The sequence below is a fragment of the Nomascus leucogenys genome, chromosome 10 (assembly GCF_006542625.1).
Source record: "Nomascus leucogenys isolate Asia chromosome 10, Asia_NLE_v1, whole genome shotgun sequence".
In the NCBI taxonomy this organism is placed as follows: domain Eukaryota; kingdom Metazoa; phylum Chordata; class Mammalia; order Primates; family Hylobatidae; genus Nomascus; species Nomascus leucogenys.
In genome coordinates this window covers 78,943,229-78,959,858 of record NC_044390.1, presented here as the reverse complement: position 1 = coordinate 78,959,858, position 16,630 = coordinate 78,943,229, and the positions used below count along the sequence as shown (strand labels likewise).

The following is a 16,630-nucleotide window of genomic DNA, read 5'->3' as shown; positions in this document are numbered from 1 at the left end:
AGAAGGATCATTTGAGCCCAGGAGGTCGAGGCAGCAGTGAGCTATGATCGTGCCACTGCACTCCAGCCTGGATGACAGAGCAAGACCCTATCTCAAAAAAAAAAAAATTTGAGAACACTGGACATTCAGTATCTCTTTTCTGGCTTACTTCTCCCCTCTCTTGGACATTATGTTTAGGTTCTGTCTCTAGAGCACATCTCAGAGCCTGCTACAGGTAAACAGGCCAGAAGTTAAATGCATGAAACAAGTTAAATGCATGAAACATTCAAGCACATTCTTACTGTTGTAATTAAAATAAAAAAGTATATGCACGAAACAGAAGCTGTTTACCCACAGCAGAGGAGGGGCAGAAATCATATCCAGTGTGCCATATCATTGCTGCCTGCCAGCGTTTCCTTAGGCTATTTTATTTATCTACTTTTTTTGAGATGGAGTCTCGCTCTGACTCCCAGGCTGGAGTGCAGTGGCGTGATCTCCACTCACTGCAACCTCCACCTCCCAGGTTCAACCAATTTTCCTGCCTCAGCCTCCCAAGTAGCTGGGATTACAGGCGCCAGCCACCATGACTGCCTAATTTGTGTATTTTTAGTGAGAGACAGGGTTTCACTACGTTGGCCAGGCTGGTCTCAAACTCCTGACCTCGAGTGATCCACCCGCCTCGGCTTCCCAAAGTGCTGGGATTACAGGCGTGAGCCACCACGCCCGCCTTCCTTTGGTTATTGAGATGGACAAAGAGTTACCCAGTAAGTTAAGAGTAGCTTGTTTTTAATGAATCTTAGCCCAGAACACAAAGCAGGGTGTAGCAGTTGCCTTGATGCTGATATAATTGTAAACAGTGGCTTTTTCTTCCCCTATAAACGCGAGTTACAGGAAGCGTTTCAGAGAGAGGATAAGACATTTGAATCTATTTTTTAAAAATCACCCTGAAAGCTAGCAGTATTGTTGTCATTTAAAAGGTTCCTCATATACTCTTACCCTCAGCCAATCCACCATGTTTATCAGTTCAAATTCTAGAACTTTCTTGACCCAAGAGATTTTGTAGGAAGAATTTCTCTTTTCAGATATTCAGCACTCAAGGATCATTTTTCTTGGTTTTGTTGCTGATCTTGCTGAACTTTCCATCAATGGCTGAAGGAGGAAGCTTGCATGGTTCTTACGAGTTCTTCTGAGGCACTTTGACTGTGACCTGTAAGGGGGACAGAGAAGCCGTTAGATCTTCCTGCTTCCCTGTGATCTGTAGGCACCCTCAGCTAGGAGCTGACTGAGTGGTAGCAGAAAGGGCTTTTCCTTTTTTTTCCCCAGACTGGAGTACAGGGGTGCAATTACAGCTCACTACCGCCTTGACCTCTTGGCTCAAGCGATCCTCCCACCTCAGCCTCCCAAGTAGCTGGGACTACAGGCGTGCACCATAACACCCAGCTAACTTTTTGTATTTTTATTAGAGATGGGGTCTCACTGTGTTGCCCAGGCTTGTCTCGAACTCCTGGGCTCAAGCATTCTGCCTGTCTGGGCCTCCCAAAGTGCTGAGATTACAGGCGTGAGCCACCACACGTGGCCTGTAACTATGATTTTGATGAACAGTTATAGGCCAATGATGTCAGAATTTCTATTGCAAATCTGGGTCTTGCCCCTGGAGCTCCAAGCCCATCTCCCTAGATGTGTTCTCCACATCACCTCTTGGGTTTGGACAGGTACCCCAAACACAACCCTAAAGAGAACCACAGTACTTCATTCAGTGTTCCCTATCACAGGACTGGCGTCACCAATCAACCCCTCCTTGGAAACCTGGGTGCCATCTTTGATTCCTAGTTTTGCTTTTCCTCTCTATATCTAGAGTCGCCAATTCTACTTCTGGCTTCCCGTCACATATACTCTCTTTTCTCCACCTGCACTGCACCACTCCAATCCAAACCACCATCTTTCTCCTTGGAGCAGTCTCCTGACAGCTCCCTCATCCCTCCTCTTACCGGATGGTCCATTCTCCCTACGGCAAGCAGAGTGAGGTTTCTTAAAATTTTTTTTTTTTTTTTTTTTTTTGAGACAGTCTTACTCTGTTGCCCAGGCTGGAGTGCAGTGGCACAATCTCGGCTCACTGCAACCTCCGCTTCCCAGGTTCAAGCAATTCTCCTGTCTCAGCCTCCCGAGTAGGTGGGACTACAGGCACCTGCAACCAAGCCTGGCTAATTTTTGTGTTTTGTGTGTTCAGGTGTCTTGTTTTGTTTTGTTTTTTGAGACAGAGTCTCGCTCTGTCACCCAGGCTGGAGTGCAATGGCACCATCTCGGCTCACTGCAAGCTCCACCTCCCAGGTTCCCACCATTCTCCTGCCTCAGCCTCCCAAGTAGCTGGGATTACAGGCGCCCGCCACCATACCTGGCTAATTTTTTGTATTTTTAGTAGAGACGGGGTTTCACCATAGCCAGGATGGTCTCCATCTTCTGACCTTGTGATCTGCCCGCCTCGGCCTCCCAAAGTGCTGGGATTACAGGCGTAAGCCACCATGCCCGGTCTGTTTGTTTGTTTTTTTGAGACAGAGTCTTGCTCTGTTGCCCAGGCTGGAGTACAGTGGTGCAATCTCAGCTCACTGCAACCTCTGCCTCCCGGGTTCAGACAGCTCTTGTCTCAGCCTCCCAAGTAGCTGCGACCACAGACACATGCCACCAGCCTGGCCAATTTTTGCATTTTTAGTAGAGATGGGGTTTCACCATGTTGACCAGGCTGGTCTCAAACTCCTGACCTCAAGTGATCCGCGCATCTTGGCCTCCCAAAATGCTGGGATTACAGGCATGAGCCACCACGCCTGGCTAATTTTTGCATTTTTAGTAGAGACAAGGTTTCACCATGTTGGTCAGGCTGGTCTCAAACTCCTGACCTTGTTCGTGATCCACCCACCTCGGCCTCCCAAAGTGCTGGGATTACAGGTATAAGCCACCGCGCCTGGTGAAAATCTGAAAAGATTCTTACTAGAAACTTTTCCTCTCGGCTCCACCCCCTGAGGTCTCTCCCTCTTCTCAGGTTCTACAGGCCTGGGCATATAATGAAGCCCAGCAAATGACCGTATAGGCCTGGTGTCCCTCAGTATTTCTCACGGGACAGAGCAGAGGCTGGGTCTTTACCCTCTCTTGTCACTTCTCAGGCTTAAAATGGGAACTTAGTAGGAAACACTGATGGCCTCAAGCATGAGGGAGAGGCCAAAAGGTGGCCCGCCCAGCAGACCCTAAATCCCTGGCAGGCCCTGAACCCCCAGCAGGCCCTGAATCCCCAGCAGGTCCTGAACTTCCAGCAGGCCCTGAGTCCCCGGCAGGTCCTGAACCTCTGGCAGGCCCCAAGCCTCCAACAGACCCCGATCCCCCAGCAGGCTCCGAGCCACCAGCAGACCCTGAACCCCCAACAGGCCCTGAGCCCCTAGCAGGTCCCACACTCACAGTTTTCACTTCAGTGTATGCCTGCAGGCCGTACTCGCCCAGCTCCCGGCCACTCCCCGACATCTTGTAGCCACCAAAGGGTGACTGGGCTCCAAACACATCATAGCAGTTGACCCTGTAATTTGAAATGAAATTGCAGAAATCACTCTTGGGGGTTATGGGTTACACTCCCAGGACCCCCTGTATTGCCCCAAATAAAAGTCTTTATTTTTAACTTAAAAAAAATTTTTTTTTTTTGAGATGGAATCTTTCTCTGTTGCCCAGGCTGGAGTTGCCGTGGCGTGATCTCAGCTCGTTGCAACCTCCACATCTGGGGTTCAAGAGATTCTCCTGCCTCAGCTTCCTGAGTAGCTGGACTACAGGCACGTGCAACCACGCCTGGCAATAAATTTTTTTTTTTTAAGAGACAGGGTCTGACTATGTTACCCAGGCTGATCTCCAACTCCTGGCCTCCAGTGATCCTCCTGCCTCAGCCTCCCAAGTAGCTAAGACAACAGGTATGTGCCACTATGCCTGGCTAATTTTTTTATCTTTTATTTTTTGTAGAGATGGGGTCTCACTATGTTGCCCAGGCTGGTCTCGAACTCCTGGCCTCAAGTAATTCTCCTGCCTCAGGCTCCCAAAGCACTGGGATTACTGGTGTGAGCCACTGCACCTGGATGGCTTTCTTTTCTTTCATTTTTTTTTGCAATTTAAAAAAATTATTAAATTTTATGTGAATTTGAAATTCACTATTTATTTATTTATTTATTTATATTTTTTATTATTATTTTTTGAGATGGAGTTTCGCTCTGTCGCCCAGGCTGGAGTGCAGTGGTGAGATCTCAGCTCACTGCAACCTCCACCTCCCAGGTTCAAGCGAATCTCCAGCCTCCTGAGTAGCTGGGATTATAGGTGCGTGCCACCATGCCCAGCTAATCTTTCTATTTTTAGTAAAGACAAGGTTTCACCATGTTGATCAGGCTGGTCTCAAACTCTTGACTTTGTGATATGCCTGCCTTGGCCTCCCAAAATGCTGGGATTACAGGTGTGAGCCACCACGCTCGGCCTATTTTTCTTTTCTTTTCTTTTTTTTTTTTTTTGAGACAGTCTCGCTCTGTCACCCACGCTGGAGTGCAGTGGCGCGATCTCGGCTCACTGCAAGCTCCGCCTCCCAGGTTCACACTATTCTCCTGCCTCAGCCTCCTGAGTAGCTGGGACTACAGGTGCCCGCCACCACACCCGGCTAATTTTTTGTATTGTTAGTAGAAATGGGGTTTCACCGTGTTAGCCAGGATGGTCTTGATCTCCCGACCTTGTGATCCACCCGCCTCGGCCTCCCAAAGTGCTGGGATTACAGGCGTGAACCACAGCGCCCCGCCCTTTTTCTTTTTCTTTTTTTGAGACAGAGTCTCACTCTATGGCCAAGCTGGAGTGCAGTGGTGTGATCTCGGCTCACTGCAACTTCTGCCTCTAAGGTTCAAGTGATTCTCCTGCCTCAGCCTCCTGAGTAGCTGGGATTACAGGTGCCTACCACTGCACCTGGCTAATTTTTTTTTTTTTTTTTTGAGACAGAGTCTTGCTCTGTCACCCAGGCTGGAGTGCAATGGCATGATCTCAACTCACTGCAACCTCCGCCTCCCAGGTTCAAGCGATTCTCCTGCCTCAGCCTCCCAAGTAGCTGGGATTACAGGCACCCGCCACCACGCCTGTCTAATTTGTGCATTTTTAGTAGAAACGGGGTTTCACCATGTTGGTCAGGCTGGTCTTGAACTCCTGACATCATGTTCCACCTACTTCAGCCTCCCAAAGTGCTGGGATTATAGGTGTAAGCCACCACGCCCAGGCCTAATTTTTGTATTTTTAGTAGAGACGGGGTTTCACCATGTTGGCCAAGATGGTCTCGATCTCCTGATCTCGTGATCTGTCCACCTTGGCCTCCCAAAGTGCTGGGATTACAGGAGTGAGCCACTGCACCCAGCCTAAAATTCACCATTTTAAAGTGTACAATCACTGGTTGACAGCATATTCACAGTGTTGTGTGACCATCGCCACTGTCTAATTGCAGAACATTTCTATCACACTGAAAGAAACCCTATGCCCAGGAGGCAGGCACTGTCCATTCCTCCCTCCCCCAGCCCCTGACAACCACTAATGTATTTTCTGTCTCTACGGATTTGCCTATTCTAGATATTTATAATACTGTAAATGGAATCACACAGTATGTGGCCTTTTATGCCTGGGTTTTTTTTTTTTTTTTTTTTTGGAGTCTTACTCTGTCGCTCAGGCTGGAGTACAGTGGCATGATCTCCACTCACTGCAATCTCCGCCTCCCAGGTTCAAGCGATTCTCCTGCCTCAGCCTCCCCAGTAGCTGGGACTACAGGCACCTGCCACCACAGCCAGCTAAGTTTTGTATTTTTAGTAGAGATAAGGTTTCACCATCTTGGCCAGGCTGGTCTCAAACTCCTGACCTCAAGTGACCTACCCACCTCGGCTTCCCAAAGTGCTGGGATTACAGGCGTGAGCCACTGCACCCAGACAGTCTGGGTTCTTTCACTCAATGTTATGTTCAAGATTAATCCATGCTATTGCATGCATGGCTACTGATATGGCTTGGCTGTGTCCCTACCCAAATCTCATCTTGAATCGTAGCTCCCACAATTCCCACGTGTTGTGGGAGGTAACTGAATCATGGGGCCAGGTCTTTCCCATGCTATTCTTGTGATAGTGAGTAAATCTCACAAGATCTGATGGTTTTATAAAGGGGAGTTTCCCTGCACAAGTTCTCTTCTCTTGTCTGCCACCACGTGAGACATGCTTTTCACCTTCCACCATGATTGTGAGGCCTCCCCAGCCACATGGAACTGTGTGAGTCCATTAAACTTCTTTCCTTTATAAATTACCCGGTCTCTGGAATGTCTTTACCAGCAGTGTGAGAACAGATTCATACAGCTACTTCATTCCTTTCTGTGGCTGAGCCACATTTCATTGCATGGACAGATCACATTCTGTATCCATTCATCTACTGATGGACATTTGGGTTGTGTTCACCTTTTGGCTGTTACAAATAATGCTGCTGTGAAGATTCATATACACGTTTTTATGTGGGAGCATGTTTTTCTTTCTCTTGGATAAATACCTAGGAGTGGAATTGCTGGGTCATATGGGGGCTTCATGTTTAATTTTTGAGGAGCTCCCAAGCTATTTTCCACAATGAGTGTGCCATTTTCCATTCCCATCAGCAACATAGGAAGGTTCTGATTTCTCCACATCCTTACCAATACTTTAAAAATTATATACATATAGCCCAGCCTGGGCAACATGGCAAGATCTCATCTCTACAAAAAAAAAAATTTTTTTTTTAATTGTCCAGGTGTGGTGGTACACACCTGTGGTCCCAGCTACTTGGGAGGCAGAGGTGGGAGGATTGCTTGAGCCCAGGAGTTCAAGGCTGCAGTGAGCTATAATCCCACCCCACAGCACTTCAGCCTGGGTAGAATATTTTTTTCTGTCTCAAAAAATAAAACTAAGAATAAATAAATAATAAAAATATAGCCATCCTAGTGGGGGCTAAGTGTGAAGCAGAGGCTAAGCTTTTAGGATCAGTGTCACAATCATGGGTCCCTCTGCTCTGGTCTCCTGCCCTGAGGCAGCTGGGGAGGAGCCCCGCCACCCTGCTGCCTGCCAAGGACAGGTGCAGGGCCTTTGCACCGCAGAGAAGCTTGATCCTTCGGAGGCGAGGTGGCAGGACCTCTCAAATCGACATCATACCCTGACCCAGGAGAAACTGAGCCCAGCTCCCCAAATTCCAGGATGGTGACCACTGGATTCCAGAAGGCCCTGCCTTTGAGGAATCTCTGTTGGGTTGTGAGGGGCTGCTGGGAGGCTCTTACCACACAGTGCCTGCCTGGAGGGCCTGGGACAGGTAATTGGCCTTGTCCAAATCCTTTGTGAAGACAGCTGCGGCCAGCCCGTACGTGGAATTGTTGGCTCTCCCAACAACCTCCTCTATGGTCTTGAACTTCAGGATCTGCATCACCGGCCCGAAGATCTGGAGTGAGAGAGCAGAGTAGGGGGTTTCGGCAACACGGAGGCACCTGCCATCAAGCTCTCTCAGAGCAGAACAGATGATTCCAGATTGGGGGATGAGCCCCCAGTCATGCTTTAACAGTTCCAGGGGAAGACAACAGCCATCAAGCTCAGCAGAACACAGAGGGAATGGAGCCAACAGGGGCCAACTTCCTCCTGTGGGCCCCAGGCTTTACATAGAGTATCCCGTTTCTAAACAATCCTGCCAGGTATGTTATTCACATGTGACACATAGATTTAGTGTCAAACAATTTAAGTCAGCTGGGCATTGTGGCTCACGCCTGTAATCCCAGCACTTTGGGAGGCCAAGGTGGGAGAACTACTTGAGTCTAGGAGTTCGAGTCCAGCCTGGCAAACACAGTGAGACCTTGTCTTTACTCAAAAAAAAAAAAAAAAAAAAAAAAAATTTGGCCGGGCATGATGGCTCACACCTGTAATCCCAGCATTTTGGGAGGCTGAGGCAGGTGGATCACCTGAGGTCAGGAGTTCGAGACCAGCCTGGCCAAAATGGTGAAACCCCATCTCTACTAAAAATAAGAAAAATTAGCTGGGTGTGGTGGTGTGCGCCTGTAATCCCAGTTACTAGTAGGGGCTGAGGCAGGAGAATCACTTGAACCTGGGAGGCAGAGGTTGCAGTGAGCCGAGATCGTGCCACTGCACTCCAGCCTGGCGACAGAGTGAGACTCCATCTCAAAAAAAGAAGAGAAAAAACAAGCCGGGCATGGTGGCTCATGCCTGTAATCCCAGCACTTTGGGAGGCCGAGGCAGGCAGATCACGAAGTCAGGAGTTCGAGACCACCCTGAACAACATGGTGAAACCCTGTCTCTACTAAAAATACAAAAATTAGCCAGGCGTGGCTAAAATCGGAGATGGAGTCCCGCTCTGTTGCCCAGGCTGGAGTGCAGTGGCATGACCTCAGCTCACTGCAACCTCTGCCTCCCGGGTTCAAGCGATTCTCCTGCCTCAGCCTCCAGAGTAGCTGGGATTACAAGCAAGCACCACCACGCCGGGCTAATTTTTTATTTTTAATATAGACAGGGTTTCGCCATGTTGGCCAGGCTGGTCTCCAACTCCTGACTCAGGTGATCCACCCGCCTTGGCCTCCCAAAGTGTTGGGATTACAGGCGTGAGCCACTGCGCCCAACCTCTACTAAAAATTTTTTTAAAAATTAGCCAGGCATAGTAGTGAGCACCTGTAGTCCCAGCTACTCAGGAGGCTGAGGTGGGAGGATCATTTGAGCCCAGGAGTTCAAGGCTATAAGGAGCCATGATTATACCACTGCACTCCAGTCTGGGCAACAGAGCAAGACGCTGACCGAAAGTAAAAAAGTCATGGGAAGGAACAGACAGTGTCATTCCTAGACTCCTGGCTCTGAGGGCCAGGACACGAAGGCCTGCAGGCCATGCTGAGGAATGCAGACAATCTCCCAGACAGAGGGTACAAGCTGAAGAGGAGTGACAAGATCAGATACATACTATGAATAACTTGTTATGGGCACTGGTTCTGGGCATAACTCGAGATCTGGCCCCAAGCTAGCAGATGGGTGACAGCGTCGGGATGCCAGGCTGAACTGTTTACCTCACCTCCCGCCAAGAACGTTCCCAAAGCACCGGCCCCAGGTGCTCACCTCCTCCTTGGCGATGGTCATGCCATCCTGCACGTCTCCAAACACGGTGGGCTGGATGAAGTAACCACGGTCAGCAGCAATGCCCCCACCACACAGCAGCTTCGCCCCCTCTTGTTTCCCAGTGTTGATATAGCCGAGGATCTTCTTAAACTGAGTTTCATCCACCTGTGGGAGAAGGAACCCAGAGTTATGGAGACATCGGATTCAGACCTCTCCTAGGCTTCAGGCTTAGAATTATGCGGCAACAAGACAACTGGGAAATGGACCAACGTCATGAGTAAGCAAGATCAGAAGAGGAAACACACAGGGCCAATAACAGAAAACACAAAAAAAGGCCCAGCTTCCTCAGCCTACCAGAGAAAAGGACATCAAATCAATTTTTACTTTTCAACTATAAGATTACCAAAAAGTTTAGGAAGAAAATACACTGATAGCAAGAGACTGTTACATACACTGTTAGAAGGATGACAGGCTGATACAGCCTTTAGAGCAAGTGGTTTATTAATATTGCTCAAAAATTATATGCTCAGACCCTTTGGCCCAGCTATTTAACTTCCAGGAATTTATTCTACATATGCACAAAGAGAAATGAACAAGGATATTCACTAGGGAGTATTTTTTTTTTTTTTGTATTTTTGTTTTTGAGACGGGGTCTCACTCTGTCACCCAGGCTGGAGTGCAGTGGTGCAGTCTCCACTCACTGCAACCTCCATCTCCCATACTCAAATGATCCTCCCACCTCAGCCTTCCGAGTAGCTGGGACTATAGGCATACGCCACTATGCTGGGCTAATTTTTGTATTTTTAGTAGAGACAGGGTTTTGCCTTGTTGCCCAGGCTGGGGGAGCATTTTATAAAGGCAAAAGATGGAAACAATTCTAAGTATAAATCAGTAGAGGGGTTGGTTAAAATTATTACGGTGCATCCAATATATTCGGTTGCCACTAGTAGATCTGTGAACTGACACAGAAAGATGGCCCAAGATATTCTGTAAAAAGAAGGAAAGCTTGGGCCGGGTGCAGTGGCTCACGCCTGTAATCCCAGCACTTTGGGAGGCCGAGGCAGGCCGATCATGAGGTCAAGAGTTCGAGACCAGCCTGGCCAACACAGTGAAACCCCGTCTCTACTAAAAATACAAAAATTAGCTTGGCATGGTGGCACGTGCCTGTAGTCCCAGTTACTCAGGAGGCTGAGGCAGGAGAATCGCTTGAACCAGGGAGGTGGAGGTTGCAGTGAGCCGAGATCATGCCACTGCACTCCAGCTTCGGCAACAAAGACTTCGTCTCAAAAAAAAAAAGAAGGAAAGCTTGTAGAACAATATGCACTATATACTCCTTTATGGGGTAGGGGAGAAGGGCGACAGGGTCTCACTCTATTGCCCAGTCTGAAGAGCAGTGACACAATCATGGCTCACTGCAACTTCAACCTCCCTGAGCTCAGTTATCTTCTCACCTCAGTCTCCCGAGTAGCTGGGACCACAGGTGTGCGCCAACACACCTGGGTAATTTTTATATTTTTAGTAGAGATGGAGTTTTGCTATGTTGCCCAGGCTAGTCTCGAACCCCTGGGCTCAAGTAATTGACTCACCTTGGCCTCCCTCCCAAGTGTTAGGATTACAGGGGTTAGCCACCACACCCGGCCTATTTTAAAAAAAATAAACATACAACATAACTGTGTGTGCATGTGTGGTTACCGATGGAGAATAAAAGAAATGCAACAATGTCTTATTTTTTACATTAAATACCTTTTTTTTAAAAGAGTCAGGGTCTCACTCTGTCGCTCAGGCAGCAGTGCAGTGGTGTGATCACTGCTCACTGCAGGCTTGACCTTCTGGGCTCCCACCTCAGCCTCCCAAGTAGCTGAGAGTATAGGCACGCATCACTATGTCTAGCTAATTTTTTTTGCTTTTTTGAAAAAAAAAATTACTTATTTTTTGAAACAGAGTCTCACTCTGTCACCCAGGCTGGAGTGCAGTGGCGCGATTTTGGCTCACCACAACCTCTGCCTCCCAGGTTCAAGTGATTCTCCTGCCTCAGCCTCCCGAGTAGCTGGGATTATGGGCGCCCACCACCATGCCTGAATAGTTTTTGTATTTTTAGTAGAGATGAGGTTTCACCATGTTGGACAGGCTGGTCATGATTTGCATTTTTTTTTTTTTTTAGTAGAGATGAGGTCTTGCTGTAGTGCCCAGGCTGATCTTGAAATCCTGGGCTCAAGAGATTCTCCTGCCTCAGCCTCCCAAAGTGTTGGGGTTACAGATGTGAGTTGCCACATATAGCCTAAACACTTTCTCATTAAAATTATTAATGCAAGTTTATATTACCTTAATAATTAGCCACAAAGAGAAATGAGACAAAAAGAAATGTTAGGACGGGTGCAGTGGCTCATGCCTGTAATCTCAGCACTTTGGGAGGCTGAGGTGGGCGGATCACGAGGTCAGGAGTTCAAGACCAGCCTGGCCAACATGGTGAAACCCCGTCTCTACTAAAGATACAAAAAATTAGCTGGGCGTGGTGGTGGGCACCTGTAATCTCAGCTACTCGGGAGGCTGAGGCAGGAGAATCATTCAAACCCAGGAGGTGGAGGTTGCAGTGAGCCGAGATCGTGCCACTGTACTCTAGCCTGGAGACAGAGCGAGACTCTGTCTCAAAAAAAAAAAAAAAAAAGAAAAGAAATGTTAGGACAGGTGCGGTGGCTCATACCTGTAATCTCAGCACTTTGGGAGGCCAAGGCAGATGGATCACCTGAGGTCAGGAGTTCAAGACCAGCCTGACCATCTTGTGAAACCCCGTCTCTACTAAAAATACAAAAATTAGCAGGGCGTGGTGGTGTGCACTTGTAGTCCCACCTACTCAAGAGGCTGAGACAGGAGAATTGTTTGAACCTAGGAGGTGGAGGTTGCAGTGAGCCGAGATGGTGCCACTGCACTCCAGCCTGGGTGACAGAGCGAGACTGTCTCAAAAGAAAGAAAGAAATGTTAGTGTTCCTAGCTGCACTATTCACAGTAACCAAAAGGTGGAAACAATCAAGTGTCTGTCAATAGATTAATGGAAAAATCAAAATGTGGTCTATCCACACAATGGAATATTACTTGGCCTTTTATATTCTGACACATTCTTGTTACAACATGGATGAACCTTTAAAACATGGCTACGTGGAAGAAGCCAGACACAAAGAACCATGTAGTGTAGGATTCCATTTGTATAAAATGTCCACAATAGATAAATCTACAGGCAGAACATAGATTGTTGGTTGCCTGGGCCTGGTGGGGGGAGGAATGGGGAGTGACTGCTAATGGGTACAGGATATTTAGGGGAGGTAATGACAATATTATAGAATTAGTGGTGATGGTTGCACAATGTTGTGAATATACTAAAAATCACTGAATCGTACACTAAAATGGTGCATTTTATGCTACATGAATTATATCTCAATAAAGCTATTAAAGATAGAGATGTTGAAGGCCAGGCACAGTGGCTCACACCTGCAATCCCAGGACTTTGGGAGGCTGAGGTGGGAGGACTGCTTGAGCCCAGCAATTCAAGACCAGCCTGGGTAACATAGCAAGACCTCATCTCTACAAAAAGTATGAATATTAGCCAGGTGTGGTGACGTGTGCCTGTAGTCCCAGCTACTTGGGAGGCTGAAGCAGGAGGATCACTTGAGGCCAAGAGGTTGAGGCTGCAGTGAGCCATGATCACACCACTGCATTCCAGCCTGGGCAACAGAACAAGACCCTGTCTCTAAAAAAAAATCAAAGAGGGGGATGTTGGGCACATAACCCTGTCCCATGGCAAGGCCAGTCCATCCTCAGACATGGCTGTGACTCTCCACTGAGGAACCAGAAATGCAAACTGCTAAAAGAAGGAAGCCAGTCTGAGAAGGCTACCTACTGTATGATTCGTATAAGACAATCTGAAAAAGGCAAAACTATAGAGACAATAAAAAGATTGGCCAGGCACAATGGCTCACACCTGTAATCCCAGCACTTTGGGAGGCCGAGGTGGGTGGATCACGAGGTCAGGAGATTGAGGCCATCCTGGCCAACATGGTGAAACCCTGTCTCTACTAAAAATACAAAAATTCGCTGGGCATGGTGGCATGCACCTGTAAGTCCCAGCTACTCAGGAGACTGGGGCAGGAGAATCGCTTGAACCCAGAAGGTACAGGTTGCAGTAAGCCGAGATCTCACCACTGCACTCCAGCCTGGTGATGCAGCGAGACTCTGTCTCAAAAAAAAAAAAAAAAAAAAAAAAAAAAAATCAGTGGTTGCCTGCCAGGGCTCAGGGGAGGAAGAGAGGGAAGAATAGGTGGAGGACGGGGGTTTCGGGGCACAAATATATTTACATGATACTAGAATGATGGTATCATACATATTATGATACATTTGTCTAGGCCCATAGTAAGTACAACAACACAAAAAATGACCCCAAGGCTGGGTGCCTGATGGCAGATTGCCTGAGCTCAGGAGTTCGAGCCCAGCCTGGGCAACAGAGTGAAACCCTGTCTCTACTAAAATAGAAAAAATTAGCCAGGCGTGGTGGTGTGCACCTGTAGTCCCAGCTACTCAGGAGGCTGAGGCACAAGAATTGCTTGAACCCGGGTGGCATGAGTCGAGATCGCGTCACTGCACTGCAGGCCTGGGCGACAGAACAAGACTCTGTCTCCAAAAAAAAAACTCAAATATACACTACAGACTTAAGTTAATAATAAGGTACCAGTATTGGCTCATCAATACTAACAGATGAACCACACTCGTGCAGGATGTGAATAAAGGGGAAACTGGGGGAACAGGGAGGTGCAAAGTAATATATGGGCACTCTCTGTACGTTCAGCTCTATTTTTCTATAAACCTACAACTGCTCAAAAGTAAAATCCAGGCCAGGCGTGGTGGTTAATGTCTGTAATCCCAGCACTTTGAGAGGCAAAGGCAGGAGGACTGCTTGAGCCCAGGAGTTCAAAGCTGAGGTGAGGTATGATTGCACCACTACACTCCAGCCTGGTCAACAGAGACCTTGTCTCTAAAATATAAATAGGTAAATAAATAAATAAATAAAATCAAACAGCTCAAAACATGAAGTGAAATAAAGTCCCTACACCAGCCATACCATGGCTCTCAGACCATACCAAGGTTCACAGGGCTGTGTATCTTCTGGTGGATACATTTCTACTGATGACCAAGGTCTTGGAAACACACACTCCCTTTTGCAGACACTCCTGGTATTTGTTACATATATGCAATTTACAAAGTGCTTCCCAGGATTAATTTCCACATCACAGCCACCCCGTGAATGAGGCAGGGCAGGGCTCGAGATGGGGAAATGAAGGCTGAGGGAGGGAACATAGCTTCCCAAAGGTACACAGCTGCTGTGTGGTAGAGCTGAGACCTGAACCCAGTCCCAACTGATCTGAGCCCGATGCCCTCTCTGCTTCTCATGCTGGCTCTGGACACCCAGACCCTGCTGCACTGCCTGGCTCACCTGCGGCCCCTGCTCGGTCTTGCTATCAAAGGGGTTCCCAACCACTCGGGACTTGGCCCGGGCAACGCTCCGCTCCACAAACTCATCATAGATGTCCTCCTGCACGAAGGTCCGGGAGCCGGCACAGCAGCACTGGCCCTGGTTGAAGAACAGGGCGAAGTGGGCCTGTTCCACGGCCCAATCCACTGAGGGAAATGGACAGGGGACAGAAAGGTAACAGTGAGAAGAGGAGGAGGACCCTGGCCCCGGTGGCTGCCTGCCCAATGGAGCCTGTTCCCACCACTGTCAGGGTTGATGCCTGCTGGGTGCCAGAGACAGATACAAGGAGAAGAGGGGCGATCTGGGAGCCCACTGCCAACCAGGACAAAGGGCGTGATGGCGGCGAGCGGATGAGTCAGATAGCAGGGGCGTGGCCTAGCCTGATGATGCAGAGAGCAGCCAGGGAGAGGCTGGGGACAGGCCAAGGCCAGGCCACACAGGCCCTGCGCTGGCGTCTTATCCCGAGGCCCAAGGGACAGCAACCAATGCCATTGGGCACTGGGGGCGACAGGATCGGCTGGAGCCACAACCCAGGCGGCCAGGACTGCCTTCAAGGCCAGGCCTCCTCCAGCTGGGAACTCACTATCGGCATCTGACATGATGATGTTGGGGCTCTTCCCCCCCAGCTCCAGGGTCACTCTCTTGAGGTTGCTGCTCCCAGCAGCAACCTGGATTACGCGGCCAATCTGTGGGGACAGAGAGACAGGAACGAGCTCTCAGTGCAGGGAGAAAGAGTCTAGCACTCTATAGACACAGAACAGAGTCCCCCACGGCTTGAGCGAGCAACTGGACCATGAGAGACCTAGAGAATTTCACCAAATAGACATTCACTTTTTTTTTTCTTTTAGACAGGGTCTCGCTCTGTCACCTAGGCTGGAGTACAGTGGCGTGATCTCAGCTCACTGAAGCCTTGACCTCTCAGGCTCTGGCAACCCTCCTGCCTCGGCCTTCTGAGTAGCTGGGGCCACACGCACACACCACCACACAGGGCTAATTTTTAACCACCGTGGTAGTCCTGGTCAAGGAGTCTGGCCTGGCCAAGGTGCTCTGATTTGGGGCAAGCGGTCAGCTCTGGGCTGTGTGGAGTCTGGCTAGGCCTGGCCTCCTTAGTCCACATGGGACACTGGCCCCTCCCAAGGGCAGCTAGTGTGGCAACCAGACCACAAAGGGCTCAACCCTGCCCACCCCTCCTGGTAACTACAGGGTCCTCGCCTGAGCTCTGCAGAGGGCAAGTCCTGGAGGAAGAGACCTCCACTTGACACCCAGGAGCTCACCTTGAGCATGTCGTCCACTGAGGACAGGGGGAGCCTGGGCCAAGGAGGCTGCAAGCTTGAGGCCAGGGTCACCTTACCTCGGTGGAGCCTGTGAATGCCACTTTGTCCACATCCTCATGGGAGGCAATGGCGGCCCCAGCCGTGGGGCCAAATCCAGGCACAATGTTGACCACACCAGGGGGAAAGCCGGCCTGTGAGCAAACAGCCAGGGGACACTGGGAGTCACCCTCCTATTCTGAAGGGCTCCACCAGGGGAAGATGCATCCTTTCTCAGAGAGGGTGGGACAGTCTGCCAAGGACACATGTGGTCAGAAGCTAGTTGTATGGGGCACTACATGGGAATTCTAAATGGGACGGAGAAGAAGCCTGTTCGCTGGGGTTCCCTGTGTCTTTGCCCCTCCCCTGACAGCATTCACTTAGAACAACAGTGGGTTTTGTTTGTTTTTTGAGACCGAGTCTCTCTCTGGCACCCAGGCTGGAGTGCAATGTTGTGATCACAGCTCACTGCAGCCTCAAACTCCTGGGCTCAAGTGATCCTCCTGCCTTAACCTCCCAAGCAGTTTGGACTACAGGTGCGTGCCACCCAGCTAATTTTTAATTTTTTGTAGAGACGGGGTCTTGCTGTGTTGCCCAGGCTGGTCTCAAACTCCTGGACTCAAGCAATCCTCCTGCTTTGGCCTCCCAAAGTGCTGGGATTAGGTGTGAGCCACCGAGCC

At 49.2% G+C, this 16,630-nt stretch overlaps 1 protein-coding gene across 1 annotated transcript in view; it reads right to left on the bottom strand.

Moving 5' to 3' along the window:
• Positions 1-744: 744 nt before the first annotated feature.
• ALDH2 (aldehyde dehydrogenase 2 family member) overlaps positions 745-16,630 on the bottom strand; it is a 38,187-nt gene continuing 22,301 nt past the window's right edge. Inside the window, exons 7-13 of the mRNA XM_030821412.1 lie at positions 15,992-16,105; positions 15,224-15,326; positions 14,602-14,786; positions 9,123-9,287; positions 7,298-7,455; positions 3,424-3,538; positions 745-1,186 (exon numbers count right to left, since the gene is read on the bottom strand). Coding sequence (XP_030677272.1) covers positions 1,154-1,186; positions 3,424-3,538; positions 7,298-7,455; positions 9,123-9,287; positions 14,602-14,786; positions 15,224-15,326; positions 15,992-16,105 — 873 coding nt within the window. The 3' untranslated portion in view covers positions 745-1,153. The remainder of the gene's footprint in view (positions 1,187-3,423; positions 3,539-7,297; positions 7,456-9,122; positions 9,288-14,601; positions 14,787-15,223; positions 15,327-15,991; positions 16,106-16,630) is intronic.